The 23,115-nt window shown below is 43.5% G+C and overlaps 1 protein-coding gene across 2 annotated transcripts in view; it reads left to right on the forward strand.

The window, feature by feature from the left end:
* SOX5 (SRY-box transcription factor 5) overlaps positions 1-23,115 on the forward strand; it is a 441,228-nt gene that overhangs the window by 56,237 nt on the left and 361,876 nt on the right. For both annotated transcript variants that reach the window (XM_086920362.1, XM_086920351.1), the window contains exon 2: positions 3,774-4,005. In XM_086920362.1, coding sequence (XP_086776488.1) covers positions 3,775-4,005 — 231 coding nt within the window. In that variant the 5' untranslated portion in view covers position 3,774. The remainder of the gene's footprint in view (positions 1-3,773; positions 4,006-23,115) is intronic.

Genomic DNA, 23,115 nt, shown 5'->3' on the forward strand with positions numbered 1-23,115 from the left:
TCACCATTGGGGTGGGTTGTAATGTTTTCTTGCTGAAGGACTAGAACTTACAGTGGAGCATGTGGTGTACTGGACATTGGCTTCCCCCATTTGTGTGATAAAGGATGTATGCAAACAAGAGAATACTCCCTCAAGAGTGTGGCGGCGCTCTTTGGGAATCAATCACCACATAAGGTACCTCAGAATTGGCCTGCCGCAAGTCACTAAGGAAACACTTATTTATACTCAGGTGCTACCCTATACTTTCTGTGTAATCGGCCTACTGGGTACATATGGCATGTTTTTATGTAAAGATATGCATAAACAATTTAATGGAATGTGTAGAGCATTAAACTACCCATGATGAGATGTTCCCTTGGTGCCGGTTTAACCATGTGAGGCCTGTCTTGCCCTATTTCTGTGTGTTGTCAATCTGGGGGATTCTATCGAAGGATAGCCGATGTTGTAAAAGGACAGACACAACATTATACTCAAACATGTTTCATTCATATGCACAGCAATAAGTAAGTCATTAATGTATATCATCATTCAATAATTGTCAAAAATCACGTTAGAACTAAAGCCCCTATTAAGAGTTTGGTGGACAGATTACTCCATCCTCAACGCGGCGGATGACACATACACCATATTACAAGTACATTATAGGCCAGAACACGTGTATTCTTGTGGACAGGATATCCTACAACCTTTGACGAGATTCCCGTCCACCTAACTCTAAGACCCTTTATATTTTGAAGAAAGGGGCCGAACTATTATACGTGAAGTCAAGAAATCCACCCTTTAGAAATTCTACAGGTTTAGAACTTTAAATCGAACCGCTGAAAACGTCCTGACTCCTATTACTTTATTCTATTGAGAGGGAACAGGTTGCAGAGTCCTTTGTGTACATCTAAGCTTGTTACTTGTCTTCAGCATAGTTTTATTTTAAGCCAGGAAGATTACTGGGCATTGTTACCTAACACCTTTCCTGACGGATTATGCCTTATCCGGAAATCCATGTTCTAGTTAACCCTTTAGTGCTAGGGTTAATGAGAACACGGCCTTCTATTAAAAAAGACATCACTCTAAGCAAGGTACTCCTATGGTATGGCTACGTTTGTGAAATGTGCCATAGCCATTCACCTAAAAACTGTTTTGAAAACCAATCGAGCAGGCATTAGAACACAATCATGGTAGGCAGTGTGCATTGTTACCATAAATATATGTATCTTCTGGATCTGTCTTTGTCGCAGAACCACCTCCCTGGCTATAATGAAGAATTTTGTGGAAAATAAGTTTGAAAAAAATTAATATAAAAAACTTGCATACACATCCTAACTGGTTTGAATGCCAAAAGTCAAGTTAATAAAAATAAGAAAATTGAATGGCTGTGTTAGTGACTTTGAAAAGAATGAAACCACTGGCATGTGATCAAATGCACACATATTTCACTTAGAGAAGAATCATAATGGTTTACTGAAACGGAAAATCTGTATTCTTAGCTGCCATAACAGGGAATGCGTACAGTACAGAAAATATATGTGAGCTTTGACAATAATAATTCCTTCGTAATATACAAACCAGCTTTCTCCACTATTACTCCCTTTTTCCATTTCCCTCACTCTCTCTTTCACAAATTAAATCGGGTCATGTATTAGGACATTTCATAGACGGCTAAAATATTTCCCTTATTGATGGTGATGCTTTCAGGAACTTTCTGCGGATGTTGCAGACAAAATGGTCCTAGACGTTAATTTGAAAAAAAAAATATTTGTATTAAGTAAAGAAGTATCATTTATTTGACTACTGATCCTCATGCGATTAAATCCTACAATGAAATAGTAAAGACAGAGAAAACAATAGCCCAAAACATTTGTTTATCCAACAGAACAAACATGAAACGAAGCTGTGTCTCACAAAGTAGAGAGACTCTCTTTTTTAATAATCACTTAAAAAAGGAATAATATGCTTCTTCAATGTACAAAAATACACTCTTAAAGATAGGGGGTTACTATCAAGTAACGTGCAAAGGGTAGAGTGAAAGTAAGTGCTTGTGAATAGGACGACCAAGATGGTCTGAGAAAATAAATATAGAAACACAATAAGATTTTTCAGTAGGACTAAGGTTATGACAACAATCCTTAGTACAAAACAAATTTGAGCCTGCCCTTAGGTTTTTATCCACAAAAAATGTTACTCTTTCTTGACACGACGCGGTGGAAAGGTCATCCGAAGTCTTTTTTCGGGGCAGAGGGAAGGGTTTGTGGAAAAAATAGGTGCAGGCTCGGGGGGAGAAAAATGTTGACGTTTCGACCCAAAATTAACAGGGTGACTGATATCCTCATGGACGGGTCTTCATCAGGATGGGAAAAGTGGTGGGGGGAACTCAGTTTACACGGAAGAAGCAAGTATCCCCGACAAAATGGGTGGGTACCCTTTAATGGTGTGCCACTGTTGCGAACTTAATTTACACCACAACTTAATTTTCTGTATCAAGCCGTCAACACGTGCTTTCCAAGACCATGGCTCCAATACCACAGACTGCTGAGAGTCAGCAGTCTGTGGTATCGGAGCCCAGATGATGGCTCGCGCTTTTGTGACAATTGAGATACACCATTGCATCTATTGACAACCTTACCGGATTCTTTCCCACCATGACATACTACGTGGTCTTGGCTTTGACTCCTCTCTTAATGGGCTTTGACTACTTGGGTAGAAGGCCCAGTTGGGTTTAGGTTAGGGATGGAGCCGCTATATTCCAATGGAGTAAAAAAAATCTTCTGTTTCCCTTCATAAAGTGACGTTTTCCCCTATTCAAAAGGCAGAGGCAAGTTTATAATAGCACTGCTGATCGTTGATGGACTCCATATGTAGGTGTTCGCCTTTTCCTTGGGAGTTTCTGAAATTTCACGCTTGGTGAATAACTATTTGTCACTCCCCGGCCTTACCTTCAGCCAATACCGATTCGTGACTTCCAGTCCACTAGCAGACAGTGGTCCACAAACTGTCGGCTTTGCCTGCCTTAAGCAAAAGTGGCCTTGGATTTTGAAGTGAATTCTGCTGTGGCAAAGTGCTCTTTTCCCAACTTTTGGTGTTAGGTCAGCTCATCAATCACTTAAAAACAATAAAATAAGAAAGACGATTTTATATGCATTTGGCAGAACATGGTTTCCTGTTTTGCATAATTTCATACATTTTCATATTTATGCGGATATGGCATGAGATTTACCACATAATACTGCAACCATTCAAGGTATGTGCTTACTGCATTTCTTTTTGAACAATATACATCTGTGTACAAAGAACTATTCTTAATGTTTGCTTGGGTACAACTAATGCTGGCAACAACGCAGGTATATCAAGACTTTAATTTCCAATTTTAACCAGCATCTGTTCCCCCTGAAGTGAATGTACTAGAATACAATGTAGCACACGAGGTGTTCTCTTTGCCGAAGTGTTGCCTGTAAAAGCGTTTTATCTTCTAAAATATATTTTTTAAACGTAGCTGGGCGAACGGTTTCTAAAGGCGCTCTCAAGAGAATGAAATATTGCGTTTTAGGAGCCAAGAGAATGCAATATTACATTATTATTCACATAAAACATACATTGTTCCGCCGCTACCTGCTTGGCCATTGTTCTATGATGTGTATGCGTTGCAGTGGCATTTGGATAGTTTCCTGCTCACCACCAGCACAAAAAAGGCATTTCTTTTACAATGGCCTCTAACCACACAATGACGGCATTAAGGATTTATGTGGAGGTTTCATTATTTTCTCCTCTTTTGTTCCTTCCAGGATGTCTTCCAAGCGACCGGCCTCTCCGTATGGGGAAGCAGATGGAGAGGTAGCCATGGTGACAAGCAGACAGAAAATGGAAGACGGCGAGAGTGACGGGCTCCCAGCCTTTCACCTCCCCTTGCATGCCAGTTTTCCCAACAAGTCTCACTCCGAAGAATTTCAGGCGGTCTCCTTGCTGACACAGGAGGGTTGTGGCCGGAGGAGTCCCCCTTCTCAACACAACACCTTGGTAGGTGGCTCTGTTGTGCCTTGTTCTCCAAACTCTTTGGCCTGTACACCTCAGTGTCTCAATTCAAAATGCCACTTAAAGACCAGACATTTGATACACTGATCAGTAAAGTAGCTATCAGTTCACTGCCTGCGGGCCTAGAATTCTCTAAGTTTACTTTTTGTAGATTGTTTACGCTCTCTCCTATCTTCCTTTCTAGTAATGTGCAATATTTCACAGGCAATACAACAGTATTGTAGATAAAGGATGCATTGATTTTTGACTGTGAGTGAACAGCGCAAGATATGTAAATATTGCTGTATACCCAATGTTCTTCTTAACTTTAATACAACTATAGAAGTTTTTTTTAGAAACTTACCTATGTTTCAGTCCTGCTTGTTTACCAAAGGTAACATGTTCAAGAACTGAAGGATACACTATCTACGAAAATTGTTAACGCGATCAGATATTTTGATATAATACCATAGTTCTGTCTAGAATAGTAATAGCGCATCTTTGATTAATGGTTGTGATATAACAACAAATTCGAATCCAAGAAATGTTTGGGCATAAGCTCTATTGTACTGTGCAGAAACTTCACAGGGACCCATTGATTATTGTCCAATTGTGCTGTTGCATTAAAATGCTCCAATAGTATTCACCATGCGATATTAAAGGTAAGTACTATCCAAGCTGGGCACTGAACAATCCACTGAGTTTATTGAATAGATGAATGATTGCAAAGGTAAACCATACATTAGAATGTGATTTAATGCTCATTTGTAGGAGACTGGAGGGGATAAAGATGAGACGATTTGGTGTGCAGAGGGTTACTCCAGAGATGTGATTGGCGGTGGGGTTCTGCTATAGTGCTGAAGTATGCACGGCAGAGTTGCCAGGCTACAATGTGTGTTACTTGCCCAAGCGATATTTTCAGAAATGTCTCAAAGGTGTTCAATTGGAAAACCACATTGCTAGGAAGCGACATATTATTTCCTGGTAAAATGGCAGTGTGTACAAATTTATAGTGTCAGATGAAGAGATATTCGGAGAAGGGAAGCAGTTTAGGGGGGAAAGAGTAGTGATTTCGTGGAACATTGGTGATGGTAGAGGTGGACTGTAAATTGGAGTCTTTGACCTGCACATTGACTAAAAATCTGTGCGCATGCTCTTTAGTGTATTGGGGGTGATTTTAAAAACTTTCCTGCACTCTGCAGTCAGTGCTCGATGTTGTAGCCTGCCCGCCCCGGTCCGACTCGGCAATTATTGCCGTAGAGCGGAGGGCGGACAGGTAAGAGCCTGACAAACTTCCTCACTTCCGCTAGTGGATCAGGTAGCGGTCTAGCCTCCCACAAGGAGGGGCTATTTAGCCCTCTCGTCGCCCTGAGCGCGCAGCGGTCGCGCGCAGGGGAGTGCCTGAGGACGCGCCTGAGACAAGCCAGAGAGAAGCCCGTCTGTGCCCGTCCGTGCCTGGACGGGGCTAGGGGCGGGGTACCATGGCTGTTTCATCAATCTTCATGAGGATTCCTGATGTCGCCCGCATTACATATCCATCAAAGGTACTACGGGATTTATGTCCCAGTATGTCCTATACATGTGCCGTCATCCTCCCTTCGAAACTAGAAGGCTCTTTTACTTGCCCTAACTGTTCTATACATTTCAGCTCTGAGTTAGTGGCCAAGAGCTCCTTGTGAGTGTCACCCGCAAGGTCCTGTCTAACATCTAATACCGGCCCAGTAAAGATTATCAAGGATCCCAATCCTATAGGAAGCAAACATTTGTTATGTAATGTACGTTCACTATCAAAGCACGCTTCACAGGTGTGGGACCTGATATCTACAGAGAAGCCTGATCTCTGTTTTTTAACGGAGACCTGGCTCAAGCCTCACTCTGCCCCAGCTATTACTTTAGGCATCCCGATGGGCTATAAGATCTCTAGACTGGACCGCCCACATAAAATAGGTGGAGGAATAGCAATTGTATATAGGGAGGAGCTAACTGTTACTACACTGGAGGAAATTAGCACTCCCCTGATGGAATTAATGATTTTTAAACTTAGCTCTACCTCCGGGGAGAACAGAAGGGGTGCGGTTCTATATCGACCCCCTGGCTCGAGTGTGGATTTTTCGATCGCACTTATGGAGGTTCTGGCTCCATTCATCTTAAACAATCAGATTTTCCTATTAGTTGGGGATTTCAACTTCCACAGTGAACTGGAGACCTGCATGGAGGCCAGAACACTTCTTACTGATATGGAACATTTAGGTCTGAAAAAAATGAATCAGGGACCCACACATGAGGCAGGCCATACGTTGGATTTGGTGTTCTCCAACTCATTTTTAAATATGTGCCCATCCCCCATTCAAGCAGAATGGACTGATCATTTTATTTTAAAATTTTACACTAAGCCCATGTGTAAATCAAGTGTACCGACTGCTTTGGCAACCAAAAGAAGACCATGGCACAAACTTACACAGGACACCTTTCGAGAAGCCTATCAAGCCCCTATAATCAATGAGCATGAGGACATAATGCCAATTGAGCTCAATCGCTTTGCAAATGCTGTAAATGAAGCAATTGATGGTACTATACCACTTAAAACGTATAAACCCCGCCAAGCAGCCAGACAAGAAGTCTGGTACTCCGAAGACCTGAGACACATGAAACAAAAGACCAGGAAGCTTGAAAAGATGTGGAGACATTCTCGGAAGCCGGAGGATAAACAATGCTACCTAACATCCCTTAGATCCTATCATAAGGCAATAAGGATGGCTCGGAAAAGCCACATTGCGATGCAACTTGCAGAGGCTGGGAAGGACTCTAAAGTTCTTTTTCAAATCCTGCAAACTTTTACCAAGCCTGTAGCATGCGAGACGGCGGAGATTGCTTCCCAAGAATTATGTGATAGGATCTCATCCTTTTTTATGAATAAAATTGACACGATCTATGCTAAGATATTAGCCACTAAATCAATGGAAGTGGCCGATCCTAACAACCTCCCTCATAATAGTATTCAGCAGAACACACTGGCCAATCGTTTAAAAAACTTTCCCCCTATTTCTTTGGAAGAAGTCATTTCCCTTATAAAAGTAATTAAGAGCGGTAGTCCGCAGGATACTGTTCCCGCCCGGATCATGCCTATGCTGGCTGATATTCTTGGTCCAGACATACAGAAACTGATTAATCTGTCATTAAGCACGGGAGAAGTCCCGAGAGATTGGAAACGGGCATTGGTAAGACCGCTAAGGAAAAATACCACCATTCCTTGGACGGATCTTGCCAACCTGCGACCCATCTCTCTCCTCCCCTTTATGGGCAAGATGATGGAGAAGTTTGTTAATGGACATCTGTCCAGATTTGTTGAGGAGACACATGGACTGGATCCCTCTCAGTCGGGCTTCAGGCCGAGACATAGCACCGAGACCACCTTGCTGTCAGTCGCAGACGATCTACGTATGTACCAGGATGGGGGTTATTCCGTCATCCTGGTTCTGCTGGATCTGTCTGCGGCGTTCGACACCGTGTCTCATGACATCATGACCACCAGACTTGTTAACATCGGTCTGGAAGGTGTAGCCCTGGCATGGCTGAGGAGTTTCCTGACCGACCGCACCCAGACTGTCACCTTGGGTGCCTACCGGTCAGAGGAGTTGGGGATCTCAAAGGGGGTGCCACAGGGGTCTTGCTTAAGCCCGACCCTGTTTAATATCTATGTGGCCCCCCTGGCAAACATCATGAGATCCCATGGGTTCATCCCTATGTCATACGCGGATGACAGCCAACTCCTCTTCCCGTTTAAACATCTTACGGATACGGTAAGGAACTCTTTCTCCTTGGGGATGAAGGCAGTAGCTCACTGGATGGCATCAAACTTCCTGCAATGCAATGTGGCAAAAACGGAGGTGATGCTGTTCGGTGAGGCAAAGCTCCTATGGTCCCCAGACTGGTGGCCGCAAGACCTTGGCCCAGTCCCAGAGCCAAAGCAGGTGGTAAAAAATCTCGGTGTGCGTCTGGACCAGGAGCTCTCTTTAAAACAAAACAGCAATCAAGTAGTGGGCTCATGTTTCCATGTGATCGCTATGCTGAGGAAAGTCTTCTCCTTGCTCCCTGATACAACTAGGAGAACGTTAGTGCAGGCCCTTATACTGAGTCGACTGGACTACTGCAACGGGATGCTCCTGTCAGTAAACGAGGGAGTTATCGCGAGATTGCAGGTAGTCCAGAATACGGCGGCCCGTCTTGTCCTAAATCAGCCTCCCCGCACACCATCGAAGCCTCTTCTGAACACCCTACATTGGCTACCTATCAAACAAAGGGTGAAATACAAGATAGGGTGCACTATACATAGAAGTCTCCAGAACAAAGGCCCAGAGTATCTAAACAATAGATTCTCTCTCTATAGGCCCGCTCGATCCTTGAGATCCAGTGAACAAGGTCTCTTACAAGTTCCAAGAGCCAGAAAGACCAGACAAGGTGGAAGAGCTCTGTCCATTGCCGGACCAAGATTGTGGAACAGCCTTCCTCTCTCTTTGAGACTCTGTCAGGAGTATCTCTTATTTAGGAAACAGTTAAAAACCTTCTTATTTCCTAATTAATTACTGCCATCTGCCTACCTATTGTTACAAGCTGAAAAGGTTCTCAAAGGCGCGGAGATACTCCTCCGGGAGATGATCCTAGCGCGATATAAACCCACAAATAAATAAATATAGGTTATTAGGTGAAAAGTGGTGTCGCTGTGAATGAATGCTCTGTCATATTACGCCTGTCGCTGTGATGGAGTCAGCAGTAATGCTTTCTTGCAAGGGCAGTGTTGCATGACCATGGATGACATGCAGTTGCCAGTGTCGGTAAGTGTTGTCAGCAGCAAGGAATGCTGGTGATAGAAGTCCAGGAATGGGTCATTTTTCCGGTGTTTTCAGCAAGTAATATCTCTTGCATCATCATCATCATCATAAGTATTTAGTAGCTGTTCACCTGCTATAGAGCTCACAAGTTAATCTTTTTAACATCAAGCCCGTTCATTTTGTAGACACCATTATTCATATTTTCTGACACTATTGTGTGCTGTGAAGGGATTGGCTTTAATGAGTTTACCATTAATAAAAAGTTGTGTTTTCTGCCCGCTGATTGAATAATCTTCTGCAAATACCAGTTTCTGTTGCTGATCTCGCAAATACAATTCATGCAATGAGGCCATTTACAAGACAGTTTGGTTTTGTATGTAAAGGGAAAGAGGGAGACGCCAGAGTTTGAGGAGAGACAGACACAGGACAAGTGAGAGATCTGTTGCATTGGGAAAGCAGTGGCTAGCTTGATCATGTGTAGATGAGAGACTGGCATGACAGTGGTATGATGAATGTCGGTTTTAAGCTGATCGAGCATACATGTGAATTTCAACTCAAAGGAAGTTAAAATAGTTGTCCTTGGCATCGGGACAGGAAGAAGCGGAGCAGGTAAAAAATAAAGGAAAGTGAGCACGCGTGGGATACAGGAGGGTAGGGCTTGTGTGCAAGAAGTTCTAAGTGGGTTGAGTCACTCTTCCGGGCTGTCAAGACATTCAGATCAGTCATTGACATGGACGACTGTAAATAGCAACATGGCCTCCAGAAGGAGAAAGGCAATGGCAAGTCAGCAAATCTTTCTCAAGCCGAAGGTGAGGGATCAATGACACTGGTGACTAACGTGGGGTACACGCATTGATGTGACAACTGAAGCCAGATGAGTAATATGCCACATCTACTGCCTTCCATAAGTGGGCTGGTACATGCGTTAATATTCATGTCCCTCTTGAGCCTGGAAGCACATGCAATATGGCCCCATGAAAGGCACGGGTAGGGGAGAGTAACTATTGGGATCGAGGTGTCCGCATCGGATTGCTGAGGTAGTTCTCGTTTTAGGGATTTTTTCACTTCCATAGCTTGCGTAGTTTTCCTGATGAAAAATCAGGAGTCTGTGTTTTTCCTTAAAACTTGTAATTGTAACCTTGATTCACTCTGTAACTCCAGTAATCGGCTGAATCATAAATGTTGACAATGTACATGAGTAAATTTTGTGAATGAGAGAATTTGTGGAAACCTACAACTCTCTTACATATGCAGGAGAAATTCTGGAATTCTTTGAAAAGTACATAAAATAAGAAATCTGCCTCAAACCTAGGAGTAAAATTATGGTGATAGATTTCTGAAGTTATACATTGCGAGTCGGGTACAAATAGTAGTGTGAGGATAACATAGGTTGTTACGGTCAATAAATATATCTGCTTTGTTGCCTGATGTATACTTAATGCATGTATGTTATGTACAGTGATAAGTAAAATGCAATCTCGATTTATTCAGCACACATATTTTCATATTTGCAAGTGAACAGAGTACAATGCACAGCACATTGCTACAGTAACATGGTAAACACTTGTAATCATGTCCACCATACGTTGCAAAAGTACTGAGCTGATTTTGAAGTTTTGAGTGTAAGGAACAGCGGAGGAAGTTAATACTTTTCCATGCTTCCATGTACAAGTGTTGAAAACTTTGGTGTCAGTCCAGTGGTGCTGCAGCATCTGCACAAACCAGTGGTTTCAAAACTCATAATTCACCGTAATGATGTAAATTCTAGGGTGATTAATCTTATTAAAGTTTCTTGGCATCGACAATGCAAATGACTTGATTTGCTTTTTACATTTAATATATACGTGCATTTGGGAAAATGTTTATTATGGTTCAGTAATGCATCTCAGAATCCTGTGTAAAACACGAATTAGCCTTGTCTCTTGTTACCATTTCAGCAGTTGACATTAAAAGGCTTTCCGATATCAGAATTTTATTCCCACAGGCATTTCTGTATTTTGAATCAGTGAAGGCTTTGGGGTGTAGGCAGTGGAAGGTGAGGTTAATTCAGAGACTTAATGCTTTTATCATTATCACCCCCTGCCATTAGCTTATTACATTCCCAGGTCTGGTGGTAGTCACAACCTTTTGATTTTACTAAAATAATGGGCCCCGTATATTCACTGTATGACCAGCGCCATAGCAGAGGGCGCCCCTATTCGAGACTCATAGAAAGGGTTGGAAATTATCCCCATCTTTAAATAGGGGGATCGGGGGCTTCCTGCAAACTATTGGCCTATCATACTCCTGGATACTCTCCAGAGGGTGTACGCCCAACAACTGTTAGATAAACGTATTGATTGGATTGAGGGAATGGGAATTCTGACCCCATATCAAGCGGGATTTAGACTTAAAGTTAGCACCATCGATCAAGTGCTAAACATGCTCCTCATCCTTTTGAAATACTCCAAACCTAGAGAAGGAAATATCTATATCGCATTTGGCGATTTTTAGCGCTGCCGTTGACCTTGTCCCGAGGGTGCAGTTGTGGGCATCTTTAAAGGAGCTGGGGGCCCTACTTGCGCAAATAATAAGTCTCCATAAGAACAACTTCTCCCAAGTCCGCTGGGTGCTTGGGGGACAACTAACTGACAAGATACCAATTTGTAGAGGAGTCCGGCAAGGGAGTGTCTTAGTCCCTACCCTATTTTCCCTGTACGTGAATGATGTAGTGGGTGCACTTTCAAAGGGGAACATCGATGCTCCAAAATTGGATGAGGCAGAGTGCCCTGCATTAATCTTTGACGACCACACCCTCTTAATCTCTTAGACTCCTCTGGGACTCCAACAGCTCCTTGTGAATTGTAATGCCTACTTTTTAAACAAGAGCCGTGAGATTAATATCTCCAAAACAATATTTATGGCAGTTAGGCCCCATTAGTCATTTAATCACGCCTTGACTCTGGCCAACAAAAATGTGGAGTGAATACACAGATTTGAGTATCGTGAAATAATGCTCGATAATAAAATATTGTGCTTACCTCACATTGAGAAAAGAAGGGCAGGGATACAGCATCAAGCTTCAGTGATCTACAGGAGGTTCCAGGGGACAGCCTCGAGAGCCGTCACTTCTGCTATAGAACTACATAAGCTAAAGGGCCAATTCGCTGCTCAATATGGGGCTGAAATCTGGGGCTAGGCAAGTTCAGAACCTCTTACTATAAGCGAAAAAAAGTTATTTTGCTCGCTTCTTCACCTCCCCACTACTCCTTTTAATTCCCATGTTCTTGGATGTTTCTCTAAAAAGAGTGGCTGTTCGTGCTAGTCTTAGGTCCTTATTCCATTGGGTAAGGTTCTGAATTACTGAGGAGCTGCGCCCGTATCGGAGGGTAGTAGAGGAATTGATAGCCTTTGATACAGGTCTCATCCTTTCGTGGTTCAAAGATGTCCACCACTGGCTCGATAGATTGGATCTTGGTTACTTCTGGACAGATTCTCGCTCGTTGTTGGCCACATCCAAATCTCATTTAAATGTCTGTTATTGGGAGTTTACGCAGGCTAATCGTCTTTGTTCCTCTACTCATGGTAGGCTGACAGCACAATTTCTATCCATCAAGGACACAGCCTGTTATGAACACTTCCTTGATCTACCACTCCAGCAGCGGGCGAAATCGCTCCATCCAAAATGTTGCTATGATGCACTTGAACTAGGGTTACTTACGGCATCGTGGGACATTAGCGGGTGTGCCGGTCACATGCCTACATATACTCTGTGCTCCCAGGCAGTGATTGAAACAGTTCACCATGTGATGTTCTTTTGCCAAGCATATAAAAAAAGCCTTGAAGTAAGTGGATACGGCCAGTGTGTAATTATCTTGGCGTACGGAGGCACCTAGAAGCATTAAGAATTTTGAAGAGTGACACATCTACGTATTCAGTCCTTCCTGTAAGCAACTTCCTATTTTCAGTAGGCCTCATAAGGAAAGCTAATAGCCTTAAACTTTAGCTTACTCTATCTGCCATGGTACTGAGTGCCTGAACTGTGGTAGTTTATGAATTATGATAAGTTTCTCGCGTACACCACTATGGTACAAACTATCCCCTATAGGAAGTTAGAACTAGATTAGGCCTTCCTATTTCATATCTAATTTGCACATATATAAGCGTGTTTTTTTCGTAACTGATTTTATTCTTATCTTATAATGGGATTTTTATTTACAGATAGTATGCTGGTTCAAAAACGTTTACAACTTTTTATTAAGGTTTTTAAACGAACGTTTTTACAACTAATTTACATGGATACATTTTTCTGACAAAATTATATAATTGTATTTCTTTTCTACATGGATTACTTTGTGATTTCAAGTTTATGGAAATAACTTTTCGAAAATGTTTTACTACACCATAATACTAAAATAATACAGATAATATGTGGGCTTTCTGTTTGCCCCCCTCATCCTTTGGCCTGTTGATGTGCCATTCACCTGTTTCTGCTACCCACTACGGCATATAGCATAGCATTGGGCAGTGGGTCTGGCCGCTTCAGCCATTGGCTGACTTCATTTTCAGTGATGACATTCTGATCAATCACACGCAGCACATCCTCCCTCAAAGGAGTTGCTTTCAGTATGAGGGGTTACTATGGCATGGTTTGCTTTTTTCACCCAAAACATTTTAAGTCACTTTTTAAATATATTTCAGTACAACCACAATACAGTTTTACAAAAAACACAACAAAGCAATCTTTGACAAAACCTAAAAGCTAGCACCCTACACCACACCTTTTAGCTTTGACAGTACGTGTTCACATGAATCTGCCCCTGTCGCATCATCAATGACTGGCAGTCACTCACATGTGGATGGCACATTTATCTGAGACAGTCATCTCAGTAATATTGTGTTTGACAACTATCTAAGCAGGAGTCTAGCCAGAGGAATTGATAAACTGTAGCTGGATGAAGCATAATGACACAGAGTCACAAGTGATCATTAGTGGTTGTTTGGGGAGGAGGACCCACTACACCACTGAGTATTTATCAGCATTCTTCGTTAAAATGTCATCAAAGGTCCTAAATTGGTAAATCCAAGAGTCCTTTCTTAGGTCTAGCCTACAGAGTTTAGGTCTAGCCTACAGTGAGCTTTGAGCTGTCTGTTGCCTAAAACATAATGTGGACAATACCAATGCTTACAGTGGACTTTGGCCCAGACCATTGGGTTACTTTCTCTTCAATGTTATTTGATTCTTATTTGATGGCTTTCCTCCTCTTCTCGCATTTGCACCTTCTCTAAAACATAGCTTCTTGACATCCTTTTGATTGGTTCACTTGTGTCCTTCCACTGCTTACATTCAAGGAAGTAAATGTTTTTCTTTTTCTAATAGCTGTCCATGGCAGTGCTAATAGAAAGCTTGTGTTTAGTTCCTATTGTTCTTATTTGCTGTTTCTCCCTCAAATCGGCACCACTGCTCTATCTCTGCCCACCCCTTACAGCCTCCCTGGCTTCTTTCTGCTTTTTGTTTCGTCTACTTACGGTAGCTAGGCATTTAGAGGGGAGCGGGTCATTGAAGTGGTTGTTCGGCTTTAAGGTAGAAAGGATTTTGGAGACAGTCTTTGTCGTAGAGTGTGAAGTTGGTCCAGTGTGCTTGGTTCTTGGGTGAAGCCTGTTGGGGCGGTGTGGGTGGAGGAGGCAAGTCACGGGGGGGGTAGAGGGAATGGGGCGGAACTAAGTTCATTACCTAAGGTTTTAATTTTGAACGCACAAAAAGGAGGAGAATTCCTCGGATGAAATTAGAGACTTGGGGTTTTCCTTTGATGTTTTGGCCAATTTGTTGGATTGGTGTTTGACCAGTTCGAAGAGTTTTTGCTGGGCCTGTTCTGAGCGTTCCCCAGTTCCGATCTGAAGAATTCTTTTGTTGAGTTGAGGATGTTCTTGTTGTATGAATTTCTGGCCTGGTGGAGAAGTTTTAAGTGAGCGGCAGAGGGGTGCTGTCCCCAGATTCTTTCGGCTTCTCGGAGGGATCTCCTCTCAATGTGGAGGGATTCAGTGAACCAGGGGTTTCTATCTTTAATTTGAGTTCCTTTTAGTTTTAGTGGGGCCAGGTCATCCAGAATGTTGAACATAGTACCACAATAGCGACCGTTTAGGTCACTTACCGTTGTGATATGCGGGGGAGGTGGGAGGTCAGATTTGCACCTAGCCTCGAGTTCCTTGTGGTCAAGGTTCTTAGTGTCTCTGACCCATTGTTTAGGAAGCACCGGCTGTGGGGCCCTTGCTTGAGGGAGCCAGGAAGTAGGATGGCAATGGCATGGTGGTCGGACCAGTCACAGGGGTCTCTTGAGATCAGCTTGATGGTTGTTTCCTCCGTGATGATCTAGTCAAGAGTGGCTCCTTTCAAATGGGTTGGGAGTAAACAAGATTGTGTCAGGGCTTGATCCGTCAGGAGGTCTTTAATGGCGTTGACATGAGGATCTTTGAGGTCGTTCCAGTGTAAGTTGAAGTAGCCGAGGAAGATGTCTTTAGCACTGGAGGAACTCTTTGCTGTGAGGATTTCCTTGAGGAGGTCAGTGAAGGAGTCGTTTATGCCTGGGGGTGGTAAAAAAGGCGGAGGTTGCATATTTGGGTGGAGTTATTGCAAATTGAGAGTTTATAGTTGGGAGGGACTAAGAGGTCCAGGCATGGGGATGAGGAATCATTTAGCCACGATTCAGTTAGGATTGCTAAGTCGAACTTACTGTTCATGATGAGAGCAGCAACATCAGCGGCGTGCTTTACTGCCGATCGGCAGTTGATTAAGAGACCAGTCAGGGAGCCGTCGGGGTGTCGGGTGTCGAGATAGACAGGAGTACAGGCGTTAGATTGTTTCTAGTCACACTTCTGTTGCAGAGGGTAGCAGATCTGCAAGGGTTGATAGCGACCGTGCTGATGGGATGTTCTTCATTCACACCAGAGAGACAAAGGGTGACTGGGGCTGCATTGTGGTCCTGTAGGATGGCAAGGATTTCTTTTTCAGTGAGGTCTAGCGGATTTGGTAAGGCGAGGGGAGGGTTATAGGAGAGGGCAAGAGTTAGGGTTTCTTCCTCCGATTGGTGGCAAGGGCGCTTGCGAGGGTGAAGGTGCCTCAGGGATAGAGGTAGAGGGTGTTTGGGGAGCTCTGTAGTAGGTGGGGAAGTAGAGTTCAACCGGGGCTTGAGGCTGTCGAAGGAGAGTTCAGCGAGGTGGAGGAGGTTTGGTTAGATCCAGGATGGAGAAATGGATGCTCTGGCTTATTTTGGTGGCTCTGGAGTGCAGAGTATTGATATCCACATACGGGGGGCGCAGTAGGGGTGCTATGAAGGTTAGGATGGGCTGTGATGGGAGCAGGCACGATAGGGGTGCTAGCAGGGTCAGGATGAGCTGTATTGGGAGCAGTAGGGGGAGGTGATTTGTCGGCTAGCAGGGTTAGCTTGACCTGCATCATGGGTCATTGGAGGTTTACCGGTCTCAAAGTCCGAGTGGGGAGCTAGACGGGAGGAGTCCAGGGGTTTTGGGACGTTTGCGTTAGCAGGGCCGGTAGATGAGCTGAGGGGGTTATGACCTGGGTCGGTAATCAACAGAAATCCTTATGTCCATAGATATTAGGATAGCAACTTAGAGAGGTCAAAGTTTGGCTGGGTCGAAGTGAGACGAGATTCCTGGAGCTTTCCAGGTACCACCAGGCTTTTTTTTTATTATTATTTTTTTATTACTATGGTAGGTCAGTGCCACTTCAAGATGGCCGCCACCTGAACGAGCATGGCTCAGGGGGCAGTAATGGGCCCTTGATTGTTGAAAAGGTGCTGTCCTCTTTCTGTTACCACTGCTGATCCAGCCTGGTTGGGTTACAGCAGTGGACCCTTGTTTGTTTCTGTTGTTCAGTCCTCTTTCCATTGCCATTTCAAGATGCTGCCATTTTTTCGAGGTGGACTGTTTGGGCAGCCTGAAAGGCAATTTGTGAACAAAATGGCAGGGGTAATAAAACTGTTGTTGTGCCATAGATTGGACGCTTCATGGAGTCGCTGAGAGTTCCGATAACAGATCGACCTCTGCGTCTGGGTATCTTTATGTCCCTGCTAGTAAACTACAGAAATGCAGCCAGAGAGAAGTCTAGTGGTTTAGCAATTGTTTACTAGTACATCGGAACATTGTGGACGATTTTAGATTACTTAGAATTTGGTTAAAGTGGGACATTTGTCCAAAATTGGCAAATGTCCTGTCAATCCTATTCAGAACGTATACACTATGTATACATGCACAGACTCCAAATATTCTGCAACTTTTGCAATTTTCATAGGGATGTTTTAGCAGTGTCATACATCAAAGATAGAGTTGTTATGTGTGTTAATCAATTATTTGCAGGAAAGCAAAAAATACAAACTGACAGTCAAAAAATCATACAGAGTTAAAAATAAGTGGAACGCCATGGCTTTAGAAGCGTATCACAATAATAGTCAGGAATATATTTCTGAACTAAAATACAATGGCATACCTGGATGGTATTTAAGAAACTCTACTATGATCAAACTGTTTGATATTCTATTGTAACACATTGTCTCTTCATACTATATGTGGTGCAGCTCTGTTTCTGTTTTGTGTATATTATAGCTTCAAACCTGTGCCTGCCGTTTTGCCCTTCTTTAGACTGTCTCCCTAAGAACAAAGATGCAGTAGCGGCTGCTGCTAGGGTGGAGTGGTGGGGGTATGAGGGTCATTTTTAAAAAAAAAAATTTATAAACCACTTACCTGTGATGGCTGAATGGCTGCCGCCTCTCCTCCAGGTCCTCTTGTTCTTGACTCCGGTTCCAGCAGGATACAGGAACCAGTAGGAAGCCCCCAGCTCCAAGCTCCATTGGTCTGAGCACTGTGGATCGTGCTCAGCCAGGGAATGGGAGCCTGTCCATGTTCTCCATGCACGCTGTAATGCAGCTTGCATGGATAATATGGGAAGTGCGCATGACTGTTTTGGGCAGCCCGAGAGGGCTGGTCAAACAGTCATGTGCACTCAGGAGTGGACTAACCACCCATCCCCTGCTCCTCTGTCCTCAGAGCAGTCCCGTCACGCCTAGAAAGCTGCCGCAGCAGAAGGCTACTTAAAATGATAATAACGTGAGTGGGGCAGTGGGGCAACGCGCCTTCGCCTTAGTGGTGGAGCCGTCCATGCAAAGAGGGCTTCCAGTTCACACCCCACCAACATCTAATGCCTTGCAGTTGTCACTAGGACAGGGCCCTGGGCTGGAAACTTTTCAGATACATTCTAAGGATTCGCTATTTAAAGAGTTAACATCCTAAATGGCGGTGCCTAGAGGAGGTTGAACGCTTGGGAGTTCGAACACTTAGGAACACTAGCAAAGTTTTCACTCACTCGTGTGCCATTTAATTTTTCACTCACTCGTGTGCCATTTAAGTTTTCACTCACTCGTGTGCCATTTAAGTTTTCACTCACTCGTGTGCCATTTAAGTTTACACTCACTCGTGTGCCATTTAAGTTTTCACTCACTCGTGTGCCATTTAAGTTTACACTCACTCGTGTGCCATTTTGTGCTGATCGTGTCAGAGTTCATTGGTTCAACTGACAGTTAATAGAACAGAAGAGGTATTTACATCATAGAATGTGTTAATGCTTCATATGCTCTGCGAGTTAGGCAATGTTTTTAATCCACAGGGTATATTCACACCAATGCTGCTACCACGGTAGTTGGAATAATTAGATTTTCTTTGAAGGAAATAGCTGCTTAGTACATCGTGGCCGAAAGAGTAATTATTTTAGAAGATGCAGAATGTCGTTGGGCTTACTGCATGGAAAATAGATTTACCGAGATTTAGAAGGAGCCGGTGTAAAACCATGTGTACACCATGACGGGAGGGAATGATGTGAGTGGCTGCACAATTCCACAGACACGATTTCACACGCTTTATGTACAAACGGATGTTTCTGCGCGAGATATGCGAGCCTTTCGATGCAGGGCCTGTTCATCCGAAACAAGGAGAAATGGTTATAAGATTGTATTTTTTATGTCTCGTTATGGTTTATCGTAGATTTAAATTGCATTATTATGAACACTATGCAAGCAACATAATTCTTGGTACAGCAGACAGGCTGTGTTTGCGTACATAAGGCCATGCATGAGCTGTAATCAGACACGTGCTTTGTTTTAGAACATTGCACATGGACACGAGACGAAATAAATAAAATGCAGGGAGTCGTGAGCTAGGTCTTATGTTCGATTTTTACTTGTGCAAAGTCTGGTGGGAAGGTTGGCGGGATGCTCACTAACCTGAGCCTGAACTTGAGGTGTTAGGTTTGTGCAAAGTAATGTGTTTTTGTAATGACAACCTGCAATGACATCGATTTTTCTAAAGACATTTTTTTTTGTCTGTAGTCTTCAGAATTGTTCTTAGTTTTTGCTTGGAAACGGTGAAGCTATTCTGTGAAGTAAAAACATGGGAATTGCAGGCTCACAATTCCTACTTTCGCAAGATTCTTGGTTGAAATGCTTCGATAAGGCATTGCAGAGTGGTGCGTAGAATGTCATATGAAATGTGTCTTTTAGACTGTATGTAACTAGCTGCAACTATGATTTTTTTGGGTGTTAGTCAACAAGGTGAAGTTGTTTTCATAATACCAGTGATCCCCAAATGGTGAGCAATTTGAGTGTATTTCTTGATTGGATCCAAGGGGTGTAGGAGTCAACCAACCCCTATTTGGGGATAGCCATTCACCCAGGCTGATTGCTAACTGCCCCATCTGTCGCACTTAAACAACTACCTTTCTCCTGGGAGAGGTGTGGCGCAGCGGCAAGGGCGGCTGAATCCGGGGCGCAGGGCCCCTGGTGCCGGCGTCAGCTCTGCACCATGTGACTCTGGTCAATACTTTACTTAATCTCCCAGACTGCCCCCAGCGCCTTGACTCCTTTAGAGGTGAGTAGTTCTCACTTTAAAAATACCAGATTTTGGGTAACTGCAAGGAGGTTGTCTTGCAGAGAGTGTATTAACTCTTTCTATAATATACTGTACCTTACTGTGGTTTGTAACCTCCTTAAAAAGTCTGCAAAATTATGAATGGTAAGACCTAGTTCAGTGGTCATGCTTAACGTTTTCTCCAGCTCCGTTATGAAACATTTGAACCAGATAGAAACTTTTTGCCATAAAGTTGATAGCATTTATGATCTTTAATTCTCAGCCCAAAGGCCATTTGGCGATAACACCTAACTAGGTGCAAGTGGATTTGTACACAATGGCAAGATTAGTCCCTCAACATCAGGGACTTTATCAACACATTTTCAAATCACAATATTTCCTTTCCCCTCTTTTTTTAATTATTTTAAAGCTAGGTCACTAAACTGTGTTCCTTATTTTATATCTGACAAGTGGTTCTGTGTCGCAAGATACATTTCATCCAGTCCTGTGCTCCACCACCCTACGACTGGTCTTGTGTTTCTGTACCCAGAATTACTGATCTTGAAAACCCCAGAGCTGATGTGCACCTTCCTTTGGATAATTCTCAGTAGGTTGGGGACACGGGCTGCGGGCAGAGGCACAGAGGCTCCTCTTGCTGTCCCTCAAGGACCACAGGCAGAGTAAATAACACTCACCCCAGCCAGGCCACAGCCTACGGTCATCCCAGACACTATCCCAGCCAAAGTCCACCATCTCAAAAATGCAAACACCCCTTGCAGACGTTTGCCTCGTGTTCAGAGGAGATGGTGAATGTCAGCAAATTTGTCACATGAATTCGGGATAAGAATCTGGACATTCCAAGTCTTCTTGGATGGTCCCCATATTGAGGACAAAAACTCAGAATGCCCATAAGTAGTCTTGAGGATGCCCTCCAAAATTGGAGATTTGGGGCCCTAGAATCCATGCACCTAAATCCGGCCAGCTTTAATAAGGACCTGAACCTACAGAGTGCTTCATCAGGCATCTCTAGGCTCATGCAGAGTACCTGGAAATAGGCAGGGCAAATACTCTGTGTCTTGTAAACTATGACCATTCATTGAAATTCGAGTTTTCATTTTGATTATTGGTCCACGTGTCTGAATACTAATCTGTGCTCAGTGTGTTTTCCTTCTGTACCAAACGAACCATAAGCACTGATGCAAAGTATGAGAAATGGTCACCTGCATTGTGGTCGTCAAGAAAAAAGATAACTGTATTTGGGGTGCGGTGGGCTCCCCAAGGCCCTGGACCTACTGCCTCTTCTACACCAGTGATAGATATGCCATTGCCTGTAGACCTCATTCTGAAGTGGTCTAGAGCCTCCTGGCCACTTGAATGCCGATCTGCTCTGCATGTCTACAGGCCTGGATGCTGATCTGTGTGCAGGGTGCCCTCATGCTTGAGGATCTGTATTCTATGTGTCAGTAGAACCTAATGCTGACCAATTCTCTCCGCATGTGTGCATGTGTGGACAGGGCTATGCTTTCGCTCTGTTTCAGTAGGCATGAATGTTGATTTAGGGCCTGGCACCTGGAATTATTTGATTCTACGGCAGCCCCGTTTTCCACATAATAACGGTGTTTGCCACTGTTGCCACTTAATCCTTCATCTGCAGCATAATCTTCAAATGTTAACAAAACACAAATATTTCTAGCTCAATCAGACCAAAGGTTACTAAAAACACTAGTTCCCACTCGGTGGAAATCTAATTGCAAAGGATGATAGGTCACCTTACAGTTGTGTTTTGCTGTATTTCGTTTTTAAACTGCTACTAGTAAGGTGAAATCTTTGCCCAGAGAGAGTTACCTTTAGTAAACATAATAAAGAAAAAAGTTACAAACTAGGGAAGCAATGGTGTCAAAAATTGTGCTGCATACTAGCTCATAATGTCCCCTTTCTTGTTCCATAATTTAGGCAATTGTGCTGCATAATTTGCCCCGCTCTTGCCGAATAATTGCAATGGTCCTGATTTTGGGTCTGTGAGTCAGCAGTTCTCAAGGCTGATCTTTGCTTAATATATCTTGATGTCTGAATACTGACTTGCACTCTTCTGGGTGGTGCGTGTTTACGGTCTCTGCAAGTCTGGGTGCTAATCTATGCTCAGAGTGTCCGCTCTTTGCTGGTCAGTGACTGCCTGAGTCTCACCTTATGAATGTGTGATGTACCATATATTAGCAATGAGCATACTATTGCTACCTCTACACCTCTTTTGGCTGGGTTGCAACAAAAAAATGACGTTCAAATGTATAGTGATTTTAATAATGGTCTCAAACACATATTTTGTGTAAAATATTTGTCACAAGTTTATTCATTGTAAGGGCTGGGTTAACCAATGAGCATTCTCTGTGTCAATATCAACTTCCTGTGAAACAGCTGACTCTCATGGTGAAGAAGCACGAGCTGGTCCACTTTTAAGCAGTAGTTACCATTTATTAATTTAAAGTTAATTAAGCGTAAAGGGCTCCAATCTGTTCAACATTTAGTTTTATAGCTCTTCTATGCGAGCCATCACAGTTGGTCAAGATTCAAATTGGTATTAGTGAGGTGAAACTTTGCCCAGATAGTGATAGCATGTGTTAAAATCCCCAAAATATGCCATACTATGCTGCATAATTCGCTTTTTTCTGCTGCATAATTTACAGCAGTGACCGGTGCAGGTAAGTACGGCGGGGCGGGGGGTGGGGGGTAATGTCGACAGATGACGGAATAGTGTCAATTAAATAAATAAATAACTCCTATTCCGTCGTCTGTCGACATCTCTCCCCCGCCACTGCACTCAGCGCCACCGCACTTACCTGTACCGGCCGCTGCTGATATTTTAGTCCACCCTGCCACAAAATTCCAGTGCCTCTGACTGTAAGCGTGCCAGGGAAGTAGGTGATATTTTTTGCACCCATTCTGAGTTCTTGGGGAATAAAATGCAGATGTTGGTGCATGCTGCACCAAAATCTACATGTTACAGTCAGTATCATGCTGCTTTCCCCTGCTAAACTCCGTCGTGTTTGACCTGTTAAACTTTATGGGCAGGTGAGGTATTTAACAAACCTGGTAATTACCGGGTGTGGCAAATACCACACAGCTCTGAATTCCAGCCCCTGCACAAACCGGGATTTGCACACTGACTACTCACTCATAATAAGGGCCAACGTATGATACCTTTATAATTGTGTCCCCTCCACATCATAACTGCCAGATTAAAAGAAATGACCACGCTGTTGCAACGTCACAAGTATCATCCACAGCTCATGGAGTGCAAGGTTACACAACACATTGAATGACAACTTCCAGGAGGTGCGTGGTATTCTTGCGTCACCGCTCTGTGATACCGGCTGCTGTTTATTCCAGTGATTACCAGAAA

This window comes from Lissotriton vulgaris, chromosome 1_1 (genome assembly GCF_964263255.1).
Source record: "Lissotriton vulgaris chromosome 1_1, aLisVul1.2, whole genome shotgun sequence".
Lineage (NCBI taxonomy): Eukaryota > Metazoa > Chordata > Amphibia > Caudata > Salamandridae > Lissotriton > Lissotriton vulgaris.